This window comes from Melospiza georgiana, chromosome 10, assembly GCF_028018845.1.
Source record: "Melospiza georgiana isolate bMelGeo1 chromosome 10, bMelGeo1.pri, whole genome shotgun sequence".
In the NCBI taxonomy this organism is placed as follows: Eukaryota; Metazoa; Chordata; class Aves; order Passeriformes; family Passerellidae; genus Melospiza; species Melospiza georgiana.
The window spans coordinates 15,088,827-15,113,210 of NC_080439.1; the positions used below are offsets into that span (position 1 = coordinate 15,088,827).

At 37.5% G+C, this 24,384-nt stretch overlaps 1 protein-coding gene across 1 annotated transcript in view; it reads left to right on the top strand.

The window, feature by feature from the left end:
- DNER (delta/notch like EGF repeat containing) overlaps window positions 1-23,774 on the top strand; it is a 107,572-nt gene extending 83,798 nt beyond the window's left edge. The window contains exons 8-13 of the mRNA XM_058031430.1: window positions 2,375-2,599; window positions 10,048-10,170; window positions 12,060-12,173; window positions 13,217-13,348; window positions 16,809-17,055; window positions 22,691-23,774. Coding sequence (XP_057887413.1) covers window positions 2,375-2,599; window positions 10,048-10,170; window positions 12,060-12,173; window positions 13,217-13,348; window positions 16,809-17,055; window positions 22,691-22,802 — 953 coding nt within the window. The 3' untranslated portion in view covers window positions 22,803-23,774. The remainder of the gene's footprint in view (window positions 1-2,374; window positions 2,600-10,047; window positions 10,171-12,059; window positions 12,174-13,216; window positions 13,349-16,808; window positions 17,056-22,690) is intronic.
- The last annotated feature ends 610 nt before the right edge of the window (window positions 23,775-24,384 follow it).

A 24,384-nucleotide genomic window follows, 5' to 3' on the forward strand; every position in this document is an offset into this window, starting at 1 on the left:
TTTATTCAGAACCTGTCTCTGAAATCTGATCTAGTTTCTGTCACTGCACTGGAGGTCTGTAGCCATTTATAAAGCATATCTTTATAAATTTATAAAGTATATCTCTGTTGTACTTCCTGACAAGTAGCCAAATGACCATCCATGTAAGCACAGGCATTGTACTGTGGGTTTTACCAGTATAAATATTTTCCATTATTGCCTTTCCCCTTTACCTTCTGTGTTATTCCTTGGTAGATTTTGTATTCACTTCTTTCAAATTACCACTGCACTTTGCATTTCATGTCCCTTTTATGCCAGCAATGACCTTCAGGCAGGGTTGGGTCCCTGTTAGCTGGTTGAAGAGCAGTTCAGGGGATATTTTTCTGCACATAATTATGGTTTTTTCCTTCTGGAATTTCGTTGTTTTCAGTCAATACACCTCTGAATTTGATTTTTATAGTTGTTACTTGCATTATTTGCTTTCAACAATTTGACTAGTATGGATTTAAGTGTACATTCAGAAATGCCAGAATAATAGATTTCCATATTTTCTGCTTTGAGTATTTTCAGATATTTGACTCATGCTTGAGATTTGAACTTCCAGAATCACCTAAACGCATTTCACAGTGCAGTCAAAGATAGCACAAGGGCAACATGTTTTGGTGTATTTTAAACCTGCATATGTTCTTGAAGTGCTTTGTCACTTGAAACATTAGCCATCTGCCAGTAACCTCCTCTTTGGAGGGAAGATTACTGCAAAGATTGTATTAGTGTCATTGTGTGACCTCAGGTCTCCTTAAACCTTGTTAATCTGGTTTCAGAGTTACTTGAGAGATTTCACTGGACTCACTGGCTGATCTCCTCCTGGTAATAGTTAAAAGTCCTTGCAGATTCTTTTAAATCTGACCAAGATTTTATTACAACAGTCCAGGCTTTGTTAATTTGCTAGTGAACCATTGCTGGAATTACATCCTTGCTCTTGGGGTTTCTGTTCTTTGCAGTTTCTGATGGTTTAGTTATCTTTTAGGCTCTCTCTGTTCAGCACTGCTGAGCAGGTGGTCCTGACAAAGCCCATGAAGGAATTGAAGCTACAGCAACATGGGGAGGACAGAAGGCTTTGCCTGTTCTTCATCTGTGCCCTGCCAGACCTGATTTTCTCTCCTGGTCTGTTGCAGAGTTTGTATGACAAAACTTAAAAGTCCAATCTGTAGGTTTTTTCTTTTCTTTCCATCTTTATAGCTACCTTTTTTTTTTTTTTTGTAAATTAGATTATTTTTTTCATACTTTCCATTCCATAATTCTGATGTAAGACTTATGGATATCTAAGGGAGATGCAGCATTGAAAGTGGTTTTTCCAGAACCTCATGTTTTGAAGACACCTGTAAAATCTTGCTGCCAGTTGTGACCAAAAAAATCCAAAACCTCTGGCACTTACAGAGCAATTGTGGCCTCCCCATGTTTTCTTAGTTCCATTGAAATAAGTTGTGTTAACTCTGTAAGTAGATCTCTGTAGGATGCTCTATGTGGGTTACTCACCTTTGCTCATTATTCTACTGTAATATTATGAGCTTTTTACAATGTAAGATATTCCAGGGAATTTTAAGCCTGAAAAGTGATGGTCTGTACAAAAGGACCAAATACTTATTAAAAGATATATAATTGAATGGAAAGGACAGTTGGTTCTGTTATTTGGAAGGGTTCTAGAATTTGAATATGCTTTTCTCACTTCAGGATACAGTAACCATACATTGTGTTACTACATCCATGATGTATGTGTATGTATAGATACAAGATGCTGTTACTGTAATTTATTAAAACATAATTCTTCCCTACATCTCATTAAAAGTTCCCTTGCAAGAATATCCTTTTCCTTCTGTTTTGGCATGGTGTTGCTTTAATTAATCATTGTCTCTCCTGCTAATGAGAAGTTTGTTCTTCTAAAAGATATTTCAGTTATTGAAACTCAGTGAATGCATGTATGTTTAAGAGGTTGTTAGATTTTACATACACATTAACAGAGGAAAAATAGGTCAGTTTGGGCTTTTTTTTTCTTTTTTTTAGGCTAGCCAGCTCCTGATCTTTAGAAAATCTCCTCTACTTTTCAAGCCAGATTCACTCAGAAAGCAGATAAGCACTGTCGGTTTCAGAAAATATTTTTGCAATTCCCTGCCTTAATCATTTATAATATGATATTAGCTGAAGCATCTCTTTTCAGAGACTGTTAACAGGCAAAAATAGAATTTATGGTGTAAAAAGTCTCTATTTTTATAATATTCATAGAATTAAAAAAGAAAGGAATCTAGATCTCTCTGTGGCTTACATTTGACTTGCTTTAGTTGTTAAAATTGTATGCATACCAGGATGCTTACTTACCAAACCCATTTATTTCTTTTAGGGTTTTTAGGAACCACTTGTGAGGACAAAATTGACCCCTGTGCATCATCTCCCTGCCACAACAACGGAACCTGCTATGCAGACAGACTTGCCTTCTCCTGCAGCTGTAGTCCTGGGTTTACAGGACCCACGTGCGCTCAGCTGATCGATTTCTGTGCTCTGAACCCGTGTGCACACGGCACTTGCCGCAGCGTTGGAACCAGCTACAGATGCCTCTGTATCCCTGGTTTGTACCAAGTTACATCCTCTGGAAATCTTCTAATATTTTTATATGTAGGTTCCATATATAGCTTAAAATGACTTCCTTTTCTTCTCAGTCTATAAAACAGATTGAGCAGATGTTCTGTCTGTTTAGAGCAGTGATAGGAATCTACACATTGCACTTGGAAAACCAAAAATTGCAGAGTGAGCACTGAAATACCCACTGAGATCCATATGGCTTGAGTGAACTCTACAGCTGTATTACAAAACTGTAGTCTGCAGTATAAATCTTTCCAAGGCGAGGCATCAGCACTGTTGGATTTACAAAATTTGGTAGAAAGAATGGAAAATTTGACACAGATCATTTGGGAAAAACAGACAAGGCGGCTGAACAAAGGTAGAGAAGGAAAAATATTGGCTATTCCAAAGGGTTGAGTTCTGCTGTGCATGTTTACACAAATTGTCTCTCTAGAGGAGATCCAGCAGGGCTGCTCAGGTGAGTCCAGTGAGGAGACTCAGCTGGGAGCTGTTTGGCAGCACAGCCTGACATTCATGGGGTCTCTGTAGCAACTGGTTTAGCTCCAGATTTTTTTCATCCTTGTACCAACATAACAGGATATTGGGGTGCTTATAGCCCCCTTTCTTCATGTTAGCAATGCTAATTAGAGGTGAAGTAGCAGTTAAAATGTCTGATAACCAGAGCTACACATCCACTGCTGCTTGAGCACTTACAGAGTGAGCATCAATCTTTCTTTTCACTTGAATAATTTTGGCATCTTTTTTTTTAGTCTGTTCCTATGAAGCTATAAACTTGAAAACTGAAGAAATTAAGGATAAAACTAATTTCCAGTGTACAAGGGATAAACTAAGGAGTGACATTTGATAGTTAGTAGCTCTGCTGTGACATTCACATTGTTCTACACTCCTTTCAGAGGAATACCTTCTTTCTGCTGCTTTTCCTTGTTTTCTGAGAAACCAGTCATGATTCTTCATCTCTTCCATCTCTGTTTTCAGGATGTGCATGTATCCCACCAATCTATTTATGGATATTTATGAATATGGGGATTTTGTAATGAAATTAACTTATTCAGCATTTTTAGGTGGTGTCAGAATTTATCTGTTGTTTAGAGACATGAAAGGAACCATCAGAAATATTTCGGGAGGCACTCACAAATTACCAGAAGCTATGGAAATTTGTTGTTGGAGTTGACAGATTTATAGTTAAATTACATACTCTTTTATAAAGGAGAAAAGTATGAAAGTGAAATGCTGACAATACCACAGTAATGTTATAATGCATTTGTTGACAGCACTTGTCATTAATAGTAGGAAAAACTAGATATTTATCTTTCCAAGAAACCCTGGGAAGTTTTAATCTTCTTCAGCAAGTTCTTTGCCTGTAGTTCAAACAAAGAAAAGCTAGTCAAATATTCTCAGTCAAATAAAAGCTTTTTACAGAACTTTGTCACATAAACCTGATTAGAATTCCATAGTTTGGCTTTATCAAAATTATTCTGTCTCTCTCAGGACTTAAAAGTAATCTTAGAACTTTCATGTTATGAAAACTTATTTTTATGTGAACAATACTTATGCTTTTTAAAGTTACAGATAAGGAGCCTTAGAGGTGGTATCCAGGACCGTATGTGGCATTTATTTAGTTAAACTCTTTTGTGTTGCTCCGTGTATTAAAAAAAGAAAGACTTATTTTTTCCAAACATTTTGTAGGGTGCTGTAAACTTCACTTTTAAAAATAACATTACTTGCTTCACATAGAGGTGAAACTAGAGGCAAAATTAAGTGAGCTCATCATTAATCTGTCAATAGTTTGAAAACTTGGGTAACTTATTTCAGAAGGTCATTTAAGAACTGCACCTAAGTGGCATCAAGATAGGGATAGACAGAATATTTCCTGCTTTTATACCTTTTATGCCTTTTCATTATTATGAACATACCATTATGGTCTTTTATTAACTCAGAGCAGCAGAATTTTAATCAATTATTTTCAGATATTTTTCCCATGACTTAGAAGGATAGTAGACAAGTGGCAGTCAACTTCAGTGTAGATCATCATGAAGGAGGCACTGTGACTTACACTTTGCCCTTGGTTTGGATAATTATTGAGTGTAAGGCAGGTAGGAGCAATTAGACTTGAGGATTCCTATGTTGCAATTTCTAAAAAACCCCAAATTAATGACTGCAAATCATAGCCTAATACATTTTTGGTATGTCTATGAAGAAGCAGTTTGATAGAGGGGGTGAGTAATGTGGTTTTGTCTCTGGGATATTAAGAAGCTGGATTCTATTTACAGTTTTGCCTGAAGAGACCTTGACAGTATCTGTTACATTACTTGTAAAGGGAAGGAATAAAATTTGGGTACAGTTTAGAAGCGTTATCAAGGGTTAATAATAAAGATATTACCAGGAAAGAAATGGTCTCTGCCTTGTGACCTTGAGGCTTTCTGACTTGCAGGCTCTCAGCATCTGTGCCTGCTCCCAGACCATTGGCTTCTTTGTGCAGGAGGATTTCAGACATATCCCTGAATTCCTACATGTAATTTTTTTTTTAAGGTATTTTAATGGAAAGGCTGTTAAATGACATTTTAGAATTCTCTTCTGTATTCATTATCTGACATGTCTGAAAAACAGTTTTATGAATTTGGAATCTGTCACTTAAATTTTGTGTTCAGCTCTAGGATGCTGTAGTCTTTTTTTTTTTTTTTTTAAGTATTTGACAGAGGATGTAATTTTTTAATACAGAAACAAAGTGCCTAAGAGTTTTGCTTATATGTGTGACCTGAACACTGTCCTTCCTTTAAGCACTGTTTTACAGTATCAGTTGGATTTTGGATTTTCATCTGTGGTACTTCTGTCTCAAAAATTAAACAAGAGAGGAATTTTAAATTGTTCCAATTAGTCCAAGGTCTGTGCAAGTCTCCTTGCTTGGTAGGCAGATTGACTTCTTTGTTTCTTTGGCCAGTGTACAGATTGAAGAATGATGAATGATAGTGGTTATACTTGCATAGCTGCACAATTTGCAGAACATGAACAACCAGACATTTGCTACTAATTTTGTGTGTGTGTGCTGGATTTCATTGTGGGCTTTCATCTAATAGCTTGTAGAGGAAAGCTAATTTGTATAAGCTAACTTGCAAAGCAGTCTAATATTTTGAATGTTCCTATTTTCAGAGTGTAAGGAAAGTGTGTAAGTTATTTCCAAGTTGAACATGCTTCAAATGTCTGCTGAGGGGCTCTGTGGAACTCCCAAGCCTATGCAACCACACCTGCTTTGTACTGTGTGTGTGATTTTTCAATTGAACATGAAACCTTACCTCAAATCTGTATTTCTATGCTTACACACCCTAATTATTAGCACTTATCACCTCACCCTTTACAGGTAACAAAGAAATACTTAATGTTTGTACATTAGATACAGAGGTTGTTTCATGTTTTACTTCTTACCTCATATTAAAGAACTAATTCTAATAAAAGTTCCTGTGCTCTTTTCCTGGCTTCTCATCTTAAGTCTGGTTGGTGAAACTAGTGGGAACCCTTTGTGTCTTTTTGTAGAATGTTTATTTAGTCTCTGGCTCCCCAACCAGTTTCTTCCTCCTGATAAACCTTTTTACTCTTTATATGCAATTGTTTTAATACAGCCACCATTATAAATTTCCAGTGCAAATATTTAATATAGTATTTTTAGTTTTGTCTGGTCCTAAGTGGAGAAATATAGCTAGAAATTGCATGGCTTAATATCACAGTAAGGTTTTGGATTTGGGTTTTTTAAAGACACAGATTTTCAAACTGCACAGCACATGTACAGACATTAACACCTGTCCTCCATATAGATATATATGATGGCATATATAGAACATTTGGGAAAAAGAAAAGAGTGGAGTTTCAGAAAAAGTGCTGCAGGGTATAAAAAGTGACTGCAACTTCAGAAGTAGTACCATGGAGTATGTTCCCTTGATTTTACTGCTCATGCAGCTTAATAGATAGTTCTAGGAGCATAAGTTAATTTTAGTGCCTTTGCCGAGGCCAGAGCAAGATTTGTCTTGCAGCAGTTGCGATTTTTCTTTTCTGTGTCTTTTCCCTTCCCACATTTTGTAACTGGGGCAGGTATGTGAGCTCTGGAAGAAGTGACTTCAAGTTAATTCCAGTTCCTGACTGTCTCTGAGCCCATTATTGCTTCTGTTTCCTCATCTTGTTTCCACTTCTACATTAAGACAACATTCCATGCAATCTGACCATGGCTGGTGAGCCTGGCTTCCTACCTTCTTGCCACCTGGAGTATTCTTCTCTCTTATTTAATTGCTGTATAAGCTCAGATTTAAGTGAGCACATTTACTTCCTGGCTATATAACATGCAGCTCTGTGGTAGTCAACAGCCATAAGTGTGAACTGATGCTGTTCCCTGCACAATAGAGCTGGCTTGCATTGTACCCCATCAGGCCTTCCCATAAAGAAGGGATTTATGTTCTGCTGCCTTGATTGGGTGAAATGTTAAGTATGAATAAGCCCAGGGAGTCACTGGTGAGGGGTTCGTGTCTAAAATGGCTCAAAAGATTTCAGCTTTGTTCTGTATTGATTCCTAAAGGAAGAGTAAGCTTTTGCCTTTCTTTTGTTAACCTGATAGTGCAGACATTCTTGAGAGATTATTCTGCTGTATCTTTTGCTCTTGAAGGCTTTGACAACCCCAATGTCTTCTCCTCATCAGCCTGTGTGACACAGATTGTGGGCTCCCTTTCCCATTTTCTCCTCTGCTGTTTTTAACAGCCATGTACAAAGACAGTGCAGTTCAGCATGTAATCGAAGGCCATACCTGGGCACAAATGGATTTTTCTCTGTTCTTCTCAGGTGTAGTTTTTTCTGCTGTTTTTATTATATGTTAAAAAGATATGAGATTTTATTTATATCAGCAAAATAACCTGCTCTCTTTGAGGCAGCCTTCCAGTTGCTGAAGAAAGAGGAAGAAGAATTTGGGGATCAAGAGAAGAATGGCAACAGATCTGTTTCTGCTTTTGTAAAGCCCAGGAGCAGTGGGCAGTACCAGTGGGATGGCCACATAGAGGGAAAAGGGGTTACATAGGGACATCTCTATTTTAGGGTTTTTTAGACTCCATGTCCATTCCTCAGCCTCTGAAGATAGCACATCAGAATTAAACCTTCATTTTCAGGTTCTGCTTGAGTTCATGAAGATTCTATTACTAAAGATTTTTCCAATTTCATGTGGCCTGGAAAAGTTGCCCTTTTTTGAAGCTGCAAATCCTCCTGTGGGTTTTTTTTATCCTGTTCAGGACACAGTAGCTGGAGAAGTGTTGTTAATGTAGGTATATTTTCTTTCTTTCTGAGTACATCCACAGAAATATTGCACACCACAAAAGATGCAAGGAGCTGCATTTGGCATTGGCTGGGAACATAAAAAGCAGCAGAATCACAACACTGCTAGAAGGAGAGGAAGCAGCTACACTAGAATCCATTACTCTGAAGTTATTTATGAAAAATGCTCCTGTTTCAATTTAAATTCTTCAACAAAAATGTATAAATTATTTATGTAGTCTTTTTGAAGATATCTGTATGAATTCAGTGTACTACAGGGTTTTTGTATCAGTATAATTTAAAAGCACTAATACGAGGAGAAATGCTCGTTAGGAATGACAAGGTGGCTCTTATCTCCCCGAGGAGAAGCAAGCCTTTCCCTCAGGTGGTCCCACACTGGAATGTTCTCCATCCCAGCAGTTCCAGCAGGAGGAGGCTGCTGGCCCCAGGGTGAGGATGGGAGGGTGAAATTGTGTGTGGGTGAGACCTGCCCTCTCGTGGAGAGAGGAAACATCTTTCCCTGGCTGTGTGCAGTGTCTGGCAGCGTGGGCAGGCTGCACTGGCGAGGTGATACCATCGTTCATATCGATTTTGGAAACCAGACAGCTATTTAGTCACAAATTCCCTTCGTTCTCTTGCAAAGGTGAGAAGTGGGAAACATTTTTTCTGAGAGTATCTCATTACATCGGTGTTAAACACTGGGAATTCCCATCTGTTTTTCTGACTGATTCTCCCATCTGATTTTGGTGGTTTTTATGTGTTGGCTACAGATCTCACTACATAAGAATATTTCATATACTCATAAACTAGATAAACATCATTGTAGGCTAGCAAGAAAACCCATAACATTTAGCATAATTAATTCTCTATTGCCTGGCTGGCAGCTTTGGAGAAAGTGGTTCTGAAATGTTTCTTAATACCTTACTAGCCCAACTATTTCCTATGAAAAGGGGATTTTTTGAGAATCGTAATGGATGGTATTGTCTATATATCTTGACTAGTACCAACAGTTGTATCTTCAAAAAGTTGTTTTGAATTATCCATAATAGGGAGGGAGAGGGTAAATGCAAATATTGTCTGAAGGCAACATTTATCCTATTTTCTATTATTTTTTGAGAGTTTTGGGGAATATTTAGACCAGGATGCTGAATACAGATTGATTGTGACTTACTAAGAGAATATGCCCCTCTTTGGTTCTGTGTTCATGAAAGATACCCTCCTTTCATATCTGACTTTTGCTACTAACTAGAGATTACTTTAAGAAGTAAAATCACACTGAAGAATCTACACTTCATATTTTAGGCCTTTTTACTGGCACCTGTATTCATGCCCACTGCATATTTATTCATTGTATGTTCATTAATTTAATTTTCTTATAAGTGTAATGAGGAAATCAAGCTTTTATAAGCACAGGAACACAGTTCCAGTGCCTGGTATTATATCATAGACTACTCTAGGTCTGTAATTTCAACTACTGTTAGGGCTAATGATTGTGTGGCACACTAAGTAATAAAAAAGGTGCTGTTTTCATGTGGATTAACTCCTTCTTTCTTATCTCATAGTACAAATTACTCTGTGGCTGTTAACAGCCATGTAGCTCTTCTCTGCTTCTGCTTTCTATGTTTACTTAATCAGCCCATAGTACCTGCATATGGCTTGGAAATACTGTAAAGGTGAAAGTACCTTAATGCTTCTGCAGTGCTTTGACATTGTACAGCATTAATGCTAAAACATGTAATCATTCTAACTACTGTTATACAATTATCACCTCTTTGATGAACAGTGGCTTTGATGCAAGGATCCAAAGGAGCTGGGAGATAGTCAATATTCCTGTATTCCTGTATTTCTTTTAACAATCTGAGTATGGGTATTCACATTGCTGCCTCTGACCTCTGCCACCACCCTCCATCCTTACACCTCATTATGGTTTATCACAGGAGCTAGGAATTCTCTCAGAATACTATGCTTCTAATATTTTCTTGGTAATTTTCACCTGGGGAACAGATGCCTTTAAAATCAGTGTCTTAACAAATATCAGTTTGCACAGTATATTTAAATAGACAAGCATCTGCCCATGGTCTATAGTCGCCTAATAGTTAATTTTTACTGCAAAGTGTTCCATAACTATTTTTGTTTCCCCTTCATGTGATTTAGGTTACCATGGCCTTTACTGTGAGGAGGAATACAATGAATGCCTCTCTGCACCCTGCCAGAACGGAGCCACCTGCAGAGACCTTGTCAACAGCTACGAGTGCATGTGCCTTGCTGAGTACGAAGGTAGGCTGGGCTTTGCAAGTGTTCTCTGCAGTTTTTGCGGCAGGTTCTGCTACAGAGATACCATATCCTGAGCAGAAATATATCCCTCATGTAAAATTAACAGAGACAAAATTCAATATTGATCCTGATCCCTTAATCTTTATTCAAATTAATAGTTACGATTTAGCTCCTCTGTGAATAATGCATGTCCTGGTCTGGGCACAATAGGATTTTTCTCTGTTCTTCTCAGGTGTAGTTTTTTCTGCTGTTTTTATGATATGTTAGAAAGTGATGAGATTTTAAAAAACCCATAACTGTTAAATAGACTTTTTCATCAGTTGTTGTTGGAGCCTTTACACAGAGAGCTTTCAAATTATTTTTTATTTTCTCTAGTGAAGTGAGCTAAAACATAATAATAAAATATTAGTATTTGAAATAGATTAGCACAAAGGAGTAGAAATAAAAGCTTTATCTTCATTGTTCATTGAGAGGACTGTAAAGCCCAGAGAGGGTAGTAGGTCTGTGGCTGCTTTTCCATGTTAACTGCAGCTATTCTTAGATCTGTGTTCAAATGGAATCCAGCTTTGGCATTTTTGAAGTAATTTATAAAATAGATGAGAATAGCATTTGTTTGGGTATACAAAATCTTTTCTCTCGCAACAGATTTCAGCTCTAAACAAATTAGCACATATCAGTGGTCTGTGACAAATCCTGTGGGGAAGGCTAAAGTGATACTTTTTTAGTGTATTCTGTGTTGAATCGTTGAGGACATTTTGAATGTAATTTTATATGCTATTAGGATTATAAATAAATAAATATTCTACACAGAATGACTGTGTTTTAAGGAACATTGCTCTAGCATTTTCTCATTAAGCATATCAATCCTTATCTGTGCTGATAAGTAACGCTCACTTAACAGCTGCTTGAGGCTAAATGTGTGTTTCATACTGGTGATTGCACTGCTCTTTAACTATAGATGCAGAATTCATCATTTTAGAGGCCTGGTGAGGAAATGACCCTCAGCTTTTCATGACAGTATAAGCAGCACTTAATCATAATGTTCACCATAATATTCATCTTTTCTTCTTACCCGACCTGTTGGTGGAGCTGCAAGCACTGTGTGCACAGCACATCGTGCTGGAAATGAAAGCAGGGGGCACCTGGTCCTGGAGGCTGCTTCTGCTGATCACTGAGCTCCCATCATTGCAGCACTTGGGGAGTTCAGTGGCCCCATATGTTTTATCTGAACAGTAGACCCCAAGAAATAACACATGCAGCACTGGCATTAGATTCTCTCTCCTGGTCCCTAGGTGGAAATATGCTGTGTTACATGTTTTGTATGCCAGCTGCAGCTTGCCCTGTCTTCTCCAGGGCAAACCTGCTGGATTCACAAGGCCTACAATGGGCATGAAAGAGTGGCATGAGGTAGAGCCATCCAGTTATATATTTTTAATTATACATTTGAATTTCTTTTTTTTATTACCTTAGTAATATTCCTCATTTCCAGCAACAAGTAATGAGAGGCATCTGAATGCTTATCTGTGTTATTTAATAAGTTATTACATAAAATTCTCAGTCAAGACAATTATTGTTGACATGTTACTGAAGAATTTTAGATAACTGATCTGTTTATGCTTCATTATGTGGTTTTTCAGAGACCCAATAGTTCTAATCAGAAATTGCCCTGTCTCTCCTAGCCCACAGCCTGTGGGAAGAGCAGAGAGGAGGCATGTGTGTAAAAAGTTTAGCCAGCATAAACCACGTGGCTTTACTGCTATGGCATCATTAGCCCAGAATGACAGGTGTGGAGTCTGCACACTCATCCAGGTGCAGTCAAGTTATCACATGTACTGATTCCATGCTGCCAGTATCAGTCATGTCAATGGCAATTACTGATTTTTCCTTTTCAGGAAGGCACTGTGAATTATACAAAGATCCTTGTGTTAACATCAACTGCCAGAACGGTGGCACTTGTGACAGTGAAGGTCTGAATGCTACGTGCATTTGTGCACCTGGATATGCAGGCAAGTGATTTGTGTGTTAAACAGAACACCTAGCTGTCATTGTTCACTGTGTCTAGAGGAAGACATATACCAAGTAAGACTGTGTCTCTTCAAGAAATGAACCAATGTGAGCTTTGCTGTATTGTGAGCAGTCTAGTGACAATAAAAAGCTTTTCATAATACTTACATCTGCTTTGAACTTTGTAGCAAAAAAGGCCTGTTACTAAAGTGACTTCACAAAGCTAACAGCTATTTAACAGGGCTTATGACCTTGCTACTTGAGACTAGACTGCATTTTAAAAATAGTATTTTGAAGATTTCCAGGTAACCCAATATACTAATTGGACACTGTTGAAAATGAAAAATCTTTTAACAGTGACCTTAGTTTCTGTGTGCTCAAGAAACCTCTTATTCCATTATCTTAATAAGCAACTGCTGAAAGCTCTAAAGTACTTGTTATGAATCAATTTACACTTTCAGAGTACTGGTAAGAAACTCATTTAATCTTTTGGCCTTGTACTTAGACTGATGTGATTGGCATAATCCAAATATCTGATGTCAAGATAATTTACAATCTGATGTTCTGTTAGTCATGTAAGGTAATATTCAATGTGAGAGTAATGGGTAAACCCATTCATAGCTGGTTTATAGGTCAAATTGTGCTTTTTGATCTCTTCTAGTTAAAGGATATTCTTTGGAAAAGAATTAGCTTTCCATTGTACCCTGTCAGTTTCTCAGGCACTGATTATCTACATTATTGCATAGCATAACAGAATATCCATGATCGTCTGTTGTACCACATTTTCTTGGGATGGAAATTATATTTAGAGAAATGAGAGTCTCTGTGAGGTTAGTCAAGTCCCTTAGTCCTCAGGCTTTATTTTCACCTGGTTGAATAAGGATAATACTTCCTTCTTGGAATCCTTTTGATGTTCTGAGAATAGAGATGTATTGCACTATAAGGAGTTTTGCAGCAAGAAAGAAGTTAAATGACTGAGGATGTACTGCTACATCAGGCACCTGTCATACATAATTTTGGTTTTGGTTTTCTTTTCCTATGTAAGGTGAAGACTGTGAAATTGATGTAAATGACTGTGACAGCAACCCATGTCACCATGCTGGAACTTGCATAGATCAGCCTGGTGGTTACACCTGCCATTGTCCTCATGGATGGGTCGGTGCAAACTGTGAAATACGTAAGTGTTGGAGTTCTCGAAGCATTTTTAAAAATTATAAGTTATATTAAAGGAACTTTTTCTTTATCTCTAAATACCTATCTGCACAAATACTCTGAATCATACGTAAATGAACACAATAATGGTAAATTAATTTTATTTTTGGCCATAGCATTTCAAAAGTGGTTGTGAAAATTAAAAACTACTTTTTCTGGGCACCCTGCTTTGAGATGTGTCAGACTGGATTGTGAGGGATGCTGTCTCAGAGCTGGGCACTCAGTTTGCATTTTAATTGTGCTCATGCTTCACAGCCTCCCTGCACACTTTGGATCAAGTGTGTTCCATAGCAGTATAAGCACATTCCTAACAGGCTTGTATTGACTTCTGAGCACCTGCAGCTCTAGTGATGTCTCAGCAAAACAACTTGGAACTTGCTTACCTAAGGAAACTGGTGTAATTGTTCTGTAATTTGTGTATGCAGGCATTTAACAACTTTTTCAGGAATAACTATTCCAGCCATAGGCTAATTTCCATCAAATTTGTTAGATAGAAGAAGGAGTCCAAGACCAAATATATCCAAAGCATTCAGTAAGACTTAAGAGAGGTTCCGCTGGAAGGAAGAGCTTCAGTGTGGGCTTCTTTCTCATTTTAAAGAGAAACTTCACTGTAAGGGCATCCTTATGGCACAGTGGAGAGTCCAGGAGAGGCAGAATGTATGAAATAGCCATGTGAAGATCTTTGTGCTCACTGTGAATGAGCTGTGAATTAACTTAATGATGGGAACTTAATTCTAATCATCTCTAGATAGCCATATCCAGCTCTTTTATAAACAGGTGCAGCACTTCTGAACTCACTGGAGACAATGACAATGGAGACTTGAGACAATGGTGCAGTGGAATTCTTTGAGCTCTAAAGTTTGAATCTATTAGTAAATGTGCTTCTGTTCATCTTTACAGTTCTCTTTGCCATGTTTATTATATTTCAGCAGTTTGTACATAACGGTAGTAATGTGATGGAAATTAAATTTAAACACTGCATACTGACTTTGCATTGGACCATGCCTTTGAATGCTAGAAAAAGACACAAAGCCAGACTTATTAAGAAGTTGGTGTTTGAGTGGCATTTGACTAAATAAATCACATTTTATCCTTTGAGATTTTCTGTTACTGACCATGAAGGAGGCTATTGCTACTTAATCTTTTTTGTAGAACCACCCTATTTATAGTTTTTTCACCAGCTGGTTTAGCTGCTTGAAGTGACTACTTTAACAGGATTTCAGGGTTATCTTCTTGTCAGACTCTTCTTTTTAATTTCCAATTGCTGTATATTCAACAAACTAGATAAGATGTACCTTGCCTGGATGAATTGTGATATTTTTTAATATCATCTTATGATCCTTACCAGTATTAGCAATTCCAATTAAATAGGATTAAATTGGTCCTAATTATACAGAGGATATTCTTTATTTCAAAATGAAATGCATTTGCCTAAACAGTTAATGGAGCATTCACTGTTAAAATGCTTACAAATGTCTCGTATGAATTCTCTAATGCCTGCTGGTTATTTGTTAATATCCTTACCTTTGCCACATTTGTAATTATTAATGTAGTCACTGAGGTATGCCAAACCGTGTGGTTACTTGAAAACTGACATTATGAAGAATTTCTAGTACAGACCATCGTGTGCATTGAAATCTTATTTCTAATTAATTTTATGAACTTTAATATAACAACTCAAAATGCTGTTATTTTGAGCTGTCATATGCTATTTCTAATCTCTGGAGTACAAGATATTAATCTTTATATTTTGATACGGTGAGGAAAAAGGGAAGAAATTTTTCTCATCTTGGTCATCCAGAAATGGAAGACGTGGAATCTAAATCAGAAATATCTTGCCATATATCTGCAGACATTAGATCTGAATTCAGCCTAGTCTGACAGCCTGACAGAAACCACTGTGTGTGACAGATGTGCTGCAGAACAGAAATAGAAGCCCATCCCAAACTGCACAGAGCACAGCTGTATTCCCTCCCTCATATCCTGACTGGGCAAACTGCAGTTACAGTGCTTTAGAAACATTAAATCACTGAATGATTCAGGCTGATCAAAACTTTACTGACCTCTGAAGAAGATAAGAGAAATGAACAGCCAGTCCTTAAACTCAGCTCCCATTTGTGGACAAAGTCTGAGCACCCCTGAGCTGGGAGGTGCTCCAGGACAACTTTCACTGTTGTGACAAAGAGCAGCCATTTCTCCAAACTCTGCCCAGCTGAATCCCACATGTTACAGCTTTGGCCTTTCTCACCACCTGCCTCTAAAACAGATTTCTTTTCCTGTCCTTGTACACTCCCTGTATTTCTGCTGTAGGTTAAGATTTTATCCACTGCTGCTGAACTGGAGATTTCAACTCAGGTGCTTGAATTATCTGCCATCATCAGCATCTTTGAGAGGTGGCTTCTGAGAATATCTTAACCTCCCAAAGCATGTGCTTGGAAGCCCTGTTACCAGCCTGTTTGTGATTGAGGAAAGGGAGATTCTAAATCAGGGCAAAGCAGAAGTACATTTGAAAAAGGAACAGGCACCTGCTAGAAATAACTTTTGCAGAGTGCTACATTTCTGTAGTCAGGATGATTCAAGTCTGTTCCTGTTTTGAAATAATATGAGACCATAGGCTGCCAAAAATGTACCCTGGAGGGAAGTACAGGTTAATTAGAAATATTCTGATCCATGCTAGAGAGAAACAGATCTGAGGACATAGGCAATTGATAGAAAATCTGTTTGGCATAGATAGAGTTTGGGGATCAGGAATATTTATATACAAGATCTGGAATACATAAATACAAGAAGCCTCTTCCAGATTGGCTTTATTTTAAGGTCTGCTTTGAGAATCTCAGGGAAATTATGCTTGGAAAAAGACTACAATGGGCTCCTTACTGTAGGACCTTATCACGTGTCCTTTTTGTCCTTGAAATGCTGAAGTCTCTGCAGTTTGGTGGAGATAGGCATAAGAAAGTCTGTGTTTCAAATTACAAACTAAGTGTGTTTAGTACATCTTAAATAACACATTTTAGTGGAAGGCTTCACTATTGGAACAAACTGCACAAGAGAACTGGTTGTTTCCTAGAAGCTTTTGCATAAAACTTGCCTGCCTTTAGAGAGCCTGTAATATAAAAATAGCATAATGCAAGAATAACTTGATTTTCTGTTCCTTGGGTGACACAGGAGATCTAACTAGATAGGTGTTCCTATATGACCTTTAAAATCAACAGAAAAAAGTGGGTGAAGGTTCAGCATAGTGCTATTCAAATTTGTAGCATGTGGCCTGGTGGTGTATTGGTAACAGAGCCTGGGAAAGTTCAAATTACCTATCTCCATCATTTCAAAAGTCTTAGCTATTGAATATTCATATCTGAAAGTAGTTCCATTCAGCAGGACGGATATAAATTTTTAATTAATGGTAACCTTTTATTTCTTACTGGCAGATCTGCAGTGGAAGTCTGGGCATATGGCAGAGAGCCTGACCAACATGCCTCGTCACTCGCTGTACATCATCATCGGGGCGCTGTGCGTGGCCTTCGTGCTGATGCTGATCATCCTGATCGTGGGCATCTGCCGCATCAGCCGCATCGAGTACCAGGGCTCCTCCAGGCCAGCCTACGAGGAGTTCTACAACTGCAGGAGCATCGACAGCGAGTTCAGCAGTGCCATCGCCTCCATCCGACACGCCAGGTTCGTGCTGGGGTGCTGATGTCTGGGAGCTGTTCTCAGGTGCCATTCAGTCCATGCACACTGCAAACAAGGGCTGGTGGCAGAGCCAGCGGGCTGCTCTGCTGGGAAAGCACCAGCCCTGCTCACTGCTCCCACCTGAGGTCATGTGGTTGTGTTCACAGGGACGAGGGAAGAGATGAGAATCTGATACACTCCATGTTTCAGAAGGCTGATTTATTACTTTATGATATATATTATATTAAAGGAAAATGATATACTAAACTACATTAAAGAATAGAAGAAAGGATTTCATCAGAAGGCTAGCAAGGAATAGAAAGGAATGGAAATAAAATCTTGTGACTGACCAGAGAGTCCGAGACAGCTGGACTGTGATTGGCCATTAATTAAAAACACCCACATGAGACAAATCAAAGATGCAGCTGTTGCATTCCACAGCAGCAGCAGATAATTATTTTTTACATTTCATTTCTGAGGCCTCTCAGCTTCTCAGGAGAAAAAATCCTAACAAAAGAATGTTTCATAAAATACATCTGTGACAAGGTGTGACAATACAGCAAAACTCTTTGAAAACACAGTTATTCTGACTTTATTTGGAGTAACTGGTGAAGTGGGACAGATGCAGAGTTCTTAGCCTGTCAGATCTGTTAGGGATGTAAAGATTCTTTAACTGCTATACACAAGTAATATGATCAGACAGGAAAGGCACATTGATTTTTGTGACTAATTTACCAGATTATTCAGTGAGAATCTCTTCACATCACTCATGTTTGTGCTCCTATTTGCCTTTCTTACTTGCTTTCCTAGAGACAGTAATTTTTTTACTTTGAAATTTAATGGAGCACTTGCAAGGCAGGGCATTGAGTGTCAGAATAATCCAAAAGCAGAAGTAGAAAGGATTTGAAAGCTCAAGTGTAAGCCATGGCACTAATATGGCATTAAATATACCCAGCTCCCTGCCAACAATTGTGTTTAAAAACTTCCAAAGGAGTTGAGTAGATTTAGAAAGGGCTTTACTAAAATTTAACCTGGATTTTCTTTGCTATTAACCTGGCTGCTTCTTTCTTACTGCTCTTCAGGCTGTAAGGAAGGATAATTTACTGCTGTGCTTATCACTTGTATATCAGGTGCTGAGCCCTCCCCCCTTCTCTTATATGATAAAAAAAAAACAAAGCAAAGCAACTTTTTTTCTTTCCTAGGCTCAACTAGCCCATTCTTTCTGTATCTCCTCTCAGATCACGTCAGCTTTCTTACTGCCTTACTGGGACACATTCCAGATTATATTTATCTTCTTTTTCTTTTTTGAAGGGGATCCCTAAAGCAGGAAGTAGTTCTCTGTCTGAAGATTGTGCACCAAATAAACTGTGTAATCACCTCCCGCATCTTATATATGGCATTCCTGTAAACACATCTGAAAAAGAAACTTGTGTGGTTTTTTGTTTTGTTTTCTTTTCTTTTTTTCATTTCTAGTGGCAAATGACATACTTGTGTGACCTGTGAGACCTTTTCCTCATCCCGAGATCCTCAGTGTCATTTTGCTTCCTAGCCAGTTTGGTTTCTTCTGTGTTTGGTATCTCTCTTAATAGGGTGGAACTTGGATTTTTGGTGTTTCTTTTTTCCCATTTCTTCAATATATCAAGATCACTTCAAATTCAACAGAGTATTCATGTGTGTTACCATTAAAATGCTCTTAAAACAACTGAGGGAGACATGTTTCTGTGCACTAATATGGAGAAATATGTGCATGTTGGTTGGTGATTGCTGGTAATTCATTTTCTGAGTGCTCCAGTTCTGTTTCAATGAAGATGAAATAGGTTAAATTGTACCACTGCTGAAGTCATCAAAATTAGCTGAAATGGGTGAGGTGTTCCCCCAGGCTCAGTTAATCACATCACAGCTTTGAGTAGTAGTTCTTCAAAGTGTTCCAACTTCAAAAAAGTTCTTAGACTGGGATGGATTAATGATGATTTTTCAAATCCATATTATGTAGTTAGAAATTACATTATTGTCCATTGAGGGTTTCCCCATCTTGGAAAAGGTATTTCTACTTAAAATGAAATGTTTTAATTCCAAATAATTTTCAGTGCCTCCAAGAATGTGATGCCTTATAAAAGTCCAAGATGGAGCTGCCAAGTAGGGTAATTCATGGAGGTTTATTGTGGAGATTGTTGTGTATATTTTGAGTTCAGAAAGATATAAACCACTGGTTTGGTCATTTCAATCCAGGAAAAGGAGCAAAACTTTTATAGTTATTTTTGCATAAATTCTTAAATCTACATATCTAAAGGTCTGAATTTTCAGAATCGCTGAATCTGAGAATTCTACTTTCAAATAACAGAAAGTTAAGCATTTTCTGAAAATAATTCCTTTTCACAGTTAGATACCAAAACTTGCGAGTAATTTTAGAAAATGGAGGCCAAGGGAAAAGTTAGTAGATTATTTTCATGATAGTGGCAGGTGTCTGGGGCTTGTGGATGCCTGTTGCATAGTCAGTAAATTATTTTTAAATTACTTGTTCGTCTTTCTCAGCATTTTTTTCCTAGATAATTTTTAAAAATAATTTGATCTTTACTAATCAAGGTATTTGCTGTAAGACAAAACCAATGTGCTTGAGGATCATTACTAATACATGTCTACTTCTAGGGAATGTTCCTAAGGTTAGCAGATCAGAACTAGGTAATTTTCTGAGCAGAAAATGCACAGTTGTCTTTAGCATCCATTATACAGACCGTAAAGACAAAAAAAACACCTTTTGCAGACAAAAAGAACCCTTTTATGTTAAAATTTATACATTCTAAACCTGGAAGAGAGCAGTGGAATCAAATAGTTGGCTAATAGGCTGCTGGCTATGGCAGCCATAAGATGTCATTGAAATGGAACCAAGACCTGTTATTGAAACAAAATGGTTCACTTTAGAAAAGCATTCACACTGAGTTCATGAATTATCTGGTGACAGACTATGCTGCAGTTAGTTCTCTGTGTGCCCAGATATCAGAAGCCTTCATGCACCACTTACAGTGTAGTTTATTTAATTTTTATTTTCACGTGCTGATCTGTCCTGTCTCTGTGTCAATTGAAGAGTCTGGTTCATCAGACTCTGATTAAGTTCTCTTGTCACAGCAGGGTCAGCTTCTCTCCACTGCATATTCTCCCCGTTCCTGTGGAGCTGCCTGTGTCCCACTGTGGTGTTCTAAGATTTCTGAATTGGATGAGCATCAGCATGCACTCATTTCTTACTGGCATAGATCTCTGTCAGCTGCCTTTTTGTAGAAGTGTGATCACGTGCACATGTTCTCTGATCTCCACATCATCTACCAATATTGCTTAATATATATACTCTGCCAGGGTTAATTTTCTGGGATTACAGCTCAATTTCTCTAAGCAAGGCACAATTCGACTTGCATATCTGACCTTTTCTCTGAATAATGCAGAGGAAATAAATCTTCTCATTCTCCTCCTGTGGAATCCAAAAGAATCCCTTCGTTCTCTCAGTGTGCTTTATCCCTTCTTAAACTTCTGGTCTCTGTCTTTTACTGCTCTTGTTTAAATTTTATTTGTGGACTCAGTTTGCCAGTTGCTGGTTTTGAGCAGAGTAGCAACACGTTGTTGGTTTCTTAATTCTGTTTCTGGGTAAACTCTGAACTTCTGCATGTCCCACAGAAGTCGGAAGTTTCCATTTCCTCAGGATTCAGCTGTCCAATGTTCTCAAAAATTTGAGTGAAGTTGGTGAGGTTAATAACTCTATATTTAGCCATCTCTTGAAATGTTGTTCTGAGGAAGTGGAGGAGCTGGACCATTCCAAATGTGAAGCTGATTTGCAGCGTCTGTCACACACACGGAGCTGCCTTTGCCAAGAATTCCTACAATGAATATGTGCTATCCTCAGAATTGTCACGGAACCCTCAGTTTTTCTCAAGCTACACAGGTCTCTCTTGTTCAATGCTTCACTGCAAAATATATTTTCTGATTGTTATTTTGTATACTTTGTGATTATCTTTGTGACGTGTAGTATTGTTATATATTGGTAAGCGTGTCTGATGTACACATTGGAAAATCACCATCATCACCCATGAATGGACATTACAAAGCTAAATGAAGAACTTCCCCAGTGCTACTCCTACATTGTTAATCAACCCAAACACATAATTGTTCACACTATAGCATTGAAGCTAATGTAAAAATTATTATCCATTGTGTCCCTCCAGTATTTTTCCACACTCAGTGCTTCCCAGGATCGAGATTTCCCCACACAGTCTATACTCTTTGTTAGAGGAATAATATTGTGTTTGGTGGCCCTGGAAAGAATCTTTATTCACTTGTTTGTATATGCTTTTGTTGTAAGCAGGCAGTTAATTGATCCAGAACACTCTGTAGCAAGAACCTGCAGCTTTTCACTATTGATTAGTCCTTGAATCATTGCCTCCTGCAGATCGTATTGATAATTGCTTTGTGTGTTCCTTTATGCCATCAATTACATAGCATAGCCCTGCTGTGCATCCTAGCACATACACACCCATTGAACAGAGCTCCCATTTAACACTTCTGTCTTTAACATAAACCTCTGAGGTTGGTGATAGCTCTGTTTGTTTGCTGCTTTGGGCAGAGGCTGCTTCTGAAACACCTGATCAAAGCAATGTGGTTGAGCAGCTCCATGGCTCACCAGACCATAAACACAACTTGCATATGTGCTGGGCTCTTTCCTCAGCCTTCTTTAATTAGGGGCACATGTCAACCCTGACCTCAAGGAGAAAACAGATTTTGTCCTGTTTCCCTGTATGCAACAAGCCATGTGCTCTCCACTGTCAGAAAGGGCAGGTAGACCGACTGAAATCTCTGGAGAATGTTCACCATCATTTGTACCTCTGCAAAGCTCTATATTTCCTTTAAACCCTTGAAAGTGATGGTGAACATGGGTGATTCAGAATTCAGTGCTGCCTCTGCTTTAGTAAGATGCCATGAATTTATTCCTTCATTCAGTTCTTGAAATTTTATCTCATTTGTAGAAAATCAGGTTTATCCATCATGATGGAGATAAGCAAATGTCACCTGTCTGCATTTATTTTAATAACCTATAGAAGAAGGCAGATATTCATGCATGGGAATGAATCTAGTGTAGCCTTATGGACAGCTGAAGTACTTTGAAAAATGAAATTTTCACCATATATCATAATGCTTCCAGCCAATTCAGTTTTGTCTGCAATTCTAAATAACTGAAAACAGGCAAGAATGAAATTGAAAATTATGAACCCCCATAAAAGTCTTGGGAAAAAATCAAGTTTATTTTGGTTTGGCATAAATATTATCCTCAAAATCTGAATTTTCTGGATTTTACTTTCCAGAGTACACAATGTAAATTAATGTATGCTTAATATAGTCAAAAGTGCATAAAAATCCTTAGTGTGGATGACTAAAAAAATAATTCTGTTTCTGTGATTTCTGTACTGTTTTCTCTGCATCAGGTCAATAAGAAAAAAATAATTGACCATTTTTGCCTCATTTTCCTGTGATTTCTTCTGGTATATGGAGTTTATCTAAGCTGTCTGACTTTGTTTCTGATCACAGGCCATAAATGAATGTGTTGTTGCTTTGGACTCATTCATGTTTATGTTTGTCACTAAAAGTTTTCTTTTATTTCCAGGTTTGGCAAGAAATCCCGACCTGCAATGTATGATGCAACCCCCATTGCTTATGAAGATTACAGCCCAGATGACAAACCTTTGGTTACACTGATTAAGACAAAAGATTTGTAATCTAGTGTATCTTTTTTGGATTATTTTTCAAAAGGATGGGCTACTAACCTAATTTAAATATTTTTAAGAAGAAAGCATAAGTAATTTAAACCATTAGATGCTTCAGAATTTTCTGTAGAATATTTAAGAACCAATTTTCTGCAGCTTTAGTTTGGAAAAATATTTTAAAACAGAATTTGTGAACTTCATGATTTACATTTTAATGTACCTTGAGCTCTATAAATTATAAGCTTATGATAGTGTGTGCTTTTTTCTTGGTAGACACTATTACTAAACCCAGATGAGTTTCTTGTGGTTGTTACAGAACAGAAAACAATAATTAATGAGGAGTTCTTTATGAAATGTCAGTGCCAGCTTTCTCAGTAGAGGTAGGAAAAATGTGAAGCATAATATGATATATCATATATCCATTAATTAAAAAAGTCTAAAATGTTTGTGTTGTGAAAAAGAAACTAGTAAAAATTATTATTCCTAATCTGAATGAATTAGCTTTTGCCTTATTCCATGCATGGATAGATAAGCTATTCCTCCATTATTTCCTGAAAGTTGCTAAAACATACTCTTGAGTTGATGTTTGACATTTTTGTAATAGTTATTCAGGCTAGGCCTTGTATAATAATTAAAGTGCCTCTTGAGGCAAAGTAAGGGCATGATCCTTTAAACATTGAAATCAATGAGAGAACTTCCATTGAATTCACTGGGTATGGGATTGGATCCTACAATTGGACTGAATCTATATTTTTCTTTAAAGTTTTTTTATATTGTGAGTAAACTAAGCATATGGTTTGAATTGTTTGTTTCCTAAAGGTTGTTGATGTACAGTATTGTTTCATGAAATATTGTGTATTTCTCATAGTGCTTCTTAATTAGGATCAGTATGGGGTTTTTGTGGCTGTATTTGATCGCTTATGGGCGTCTTAAATTCTTGCTTATTTCAGAAAATACTGAATAAAAGTTAACCAGTGAAGATTGCAGCTGTTTCTTTGTTTTTCTTCATTTCAAACTGAAGTGTTGTCTATAAATTTGAAAGGACATGAGCATATGATGCACTATAAATAATGCTAAAATATGACATTCCAGCAGTTAATCTGAAAAGGGAAAAAGGGTTTGTATTACTAGTGTAATCTCTCAAAAGTGAGATAAATGCAGCTCCAGAATAAAGGCACAGTCCTGAATGGTGCATGTGCAGGTTAGTAATACCATTCTGTGTCTGAATTACAGAAATGCCAAATGCTCCTGAGAAATCCAGAGCTACCTTTCCTGATGTCCTGTATATGCTATCATGGGCTTTCAACAATGCTGGTCTGAAACAGTAATAATTAAAAAGAGGACTGAGGAGCTCAGATCCAAGTTTAAATTAGATTAATTCTTCAGGCATGGTTTTCTATGACAGAAGTTGTAAATTTGCATCTGGTGGCTGTCAGAGGATGTTTTTTATTATTGGTATGGTTTTCTGCTGTACCAATATATTGAAACTTTTGTTTACTGTGACTTCTAGGAGTCTTTTGAGAACCCTAAAGAAAGAAAAATTGAGAGCAAGCTATACCCTGTACCATTTTTGGTAACTTGAGCAGAAAAGAGG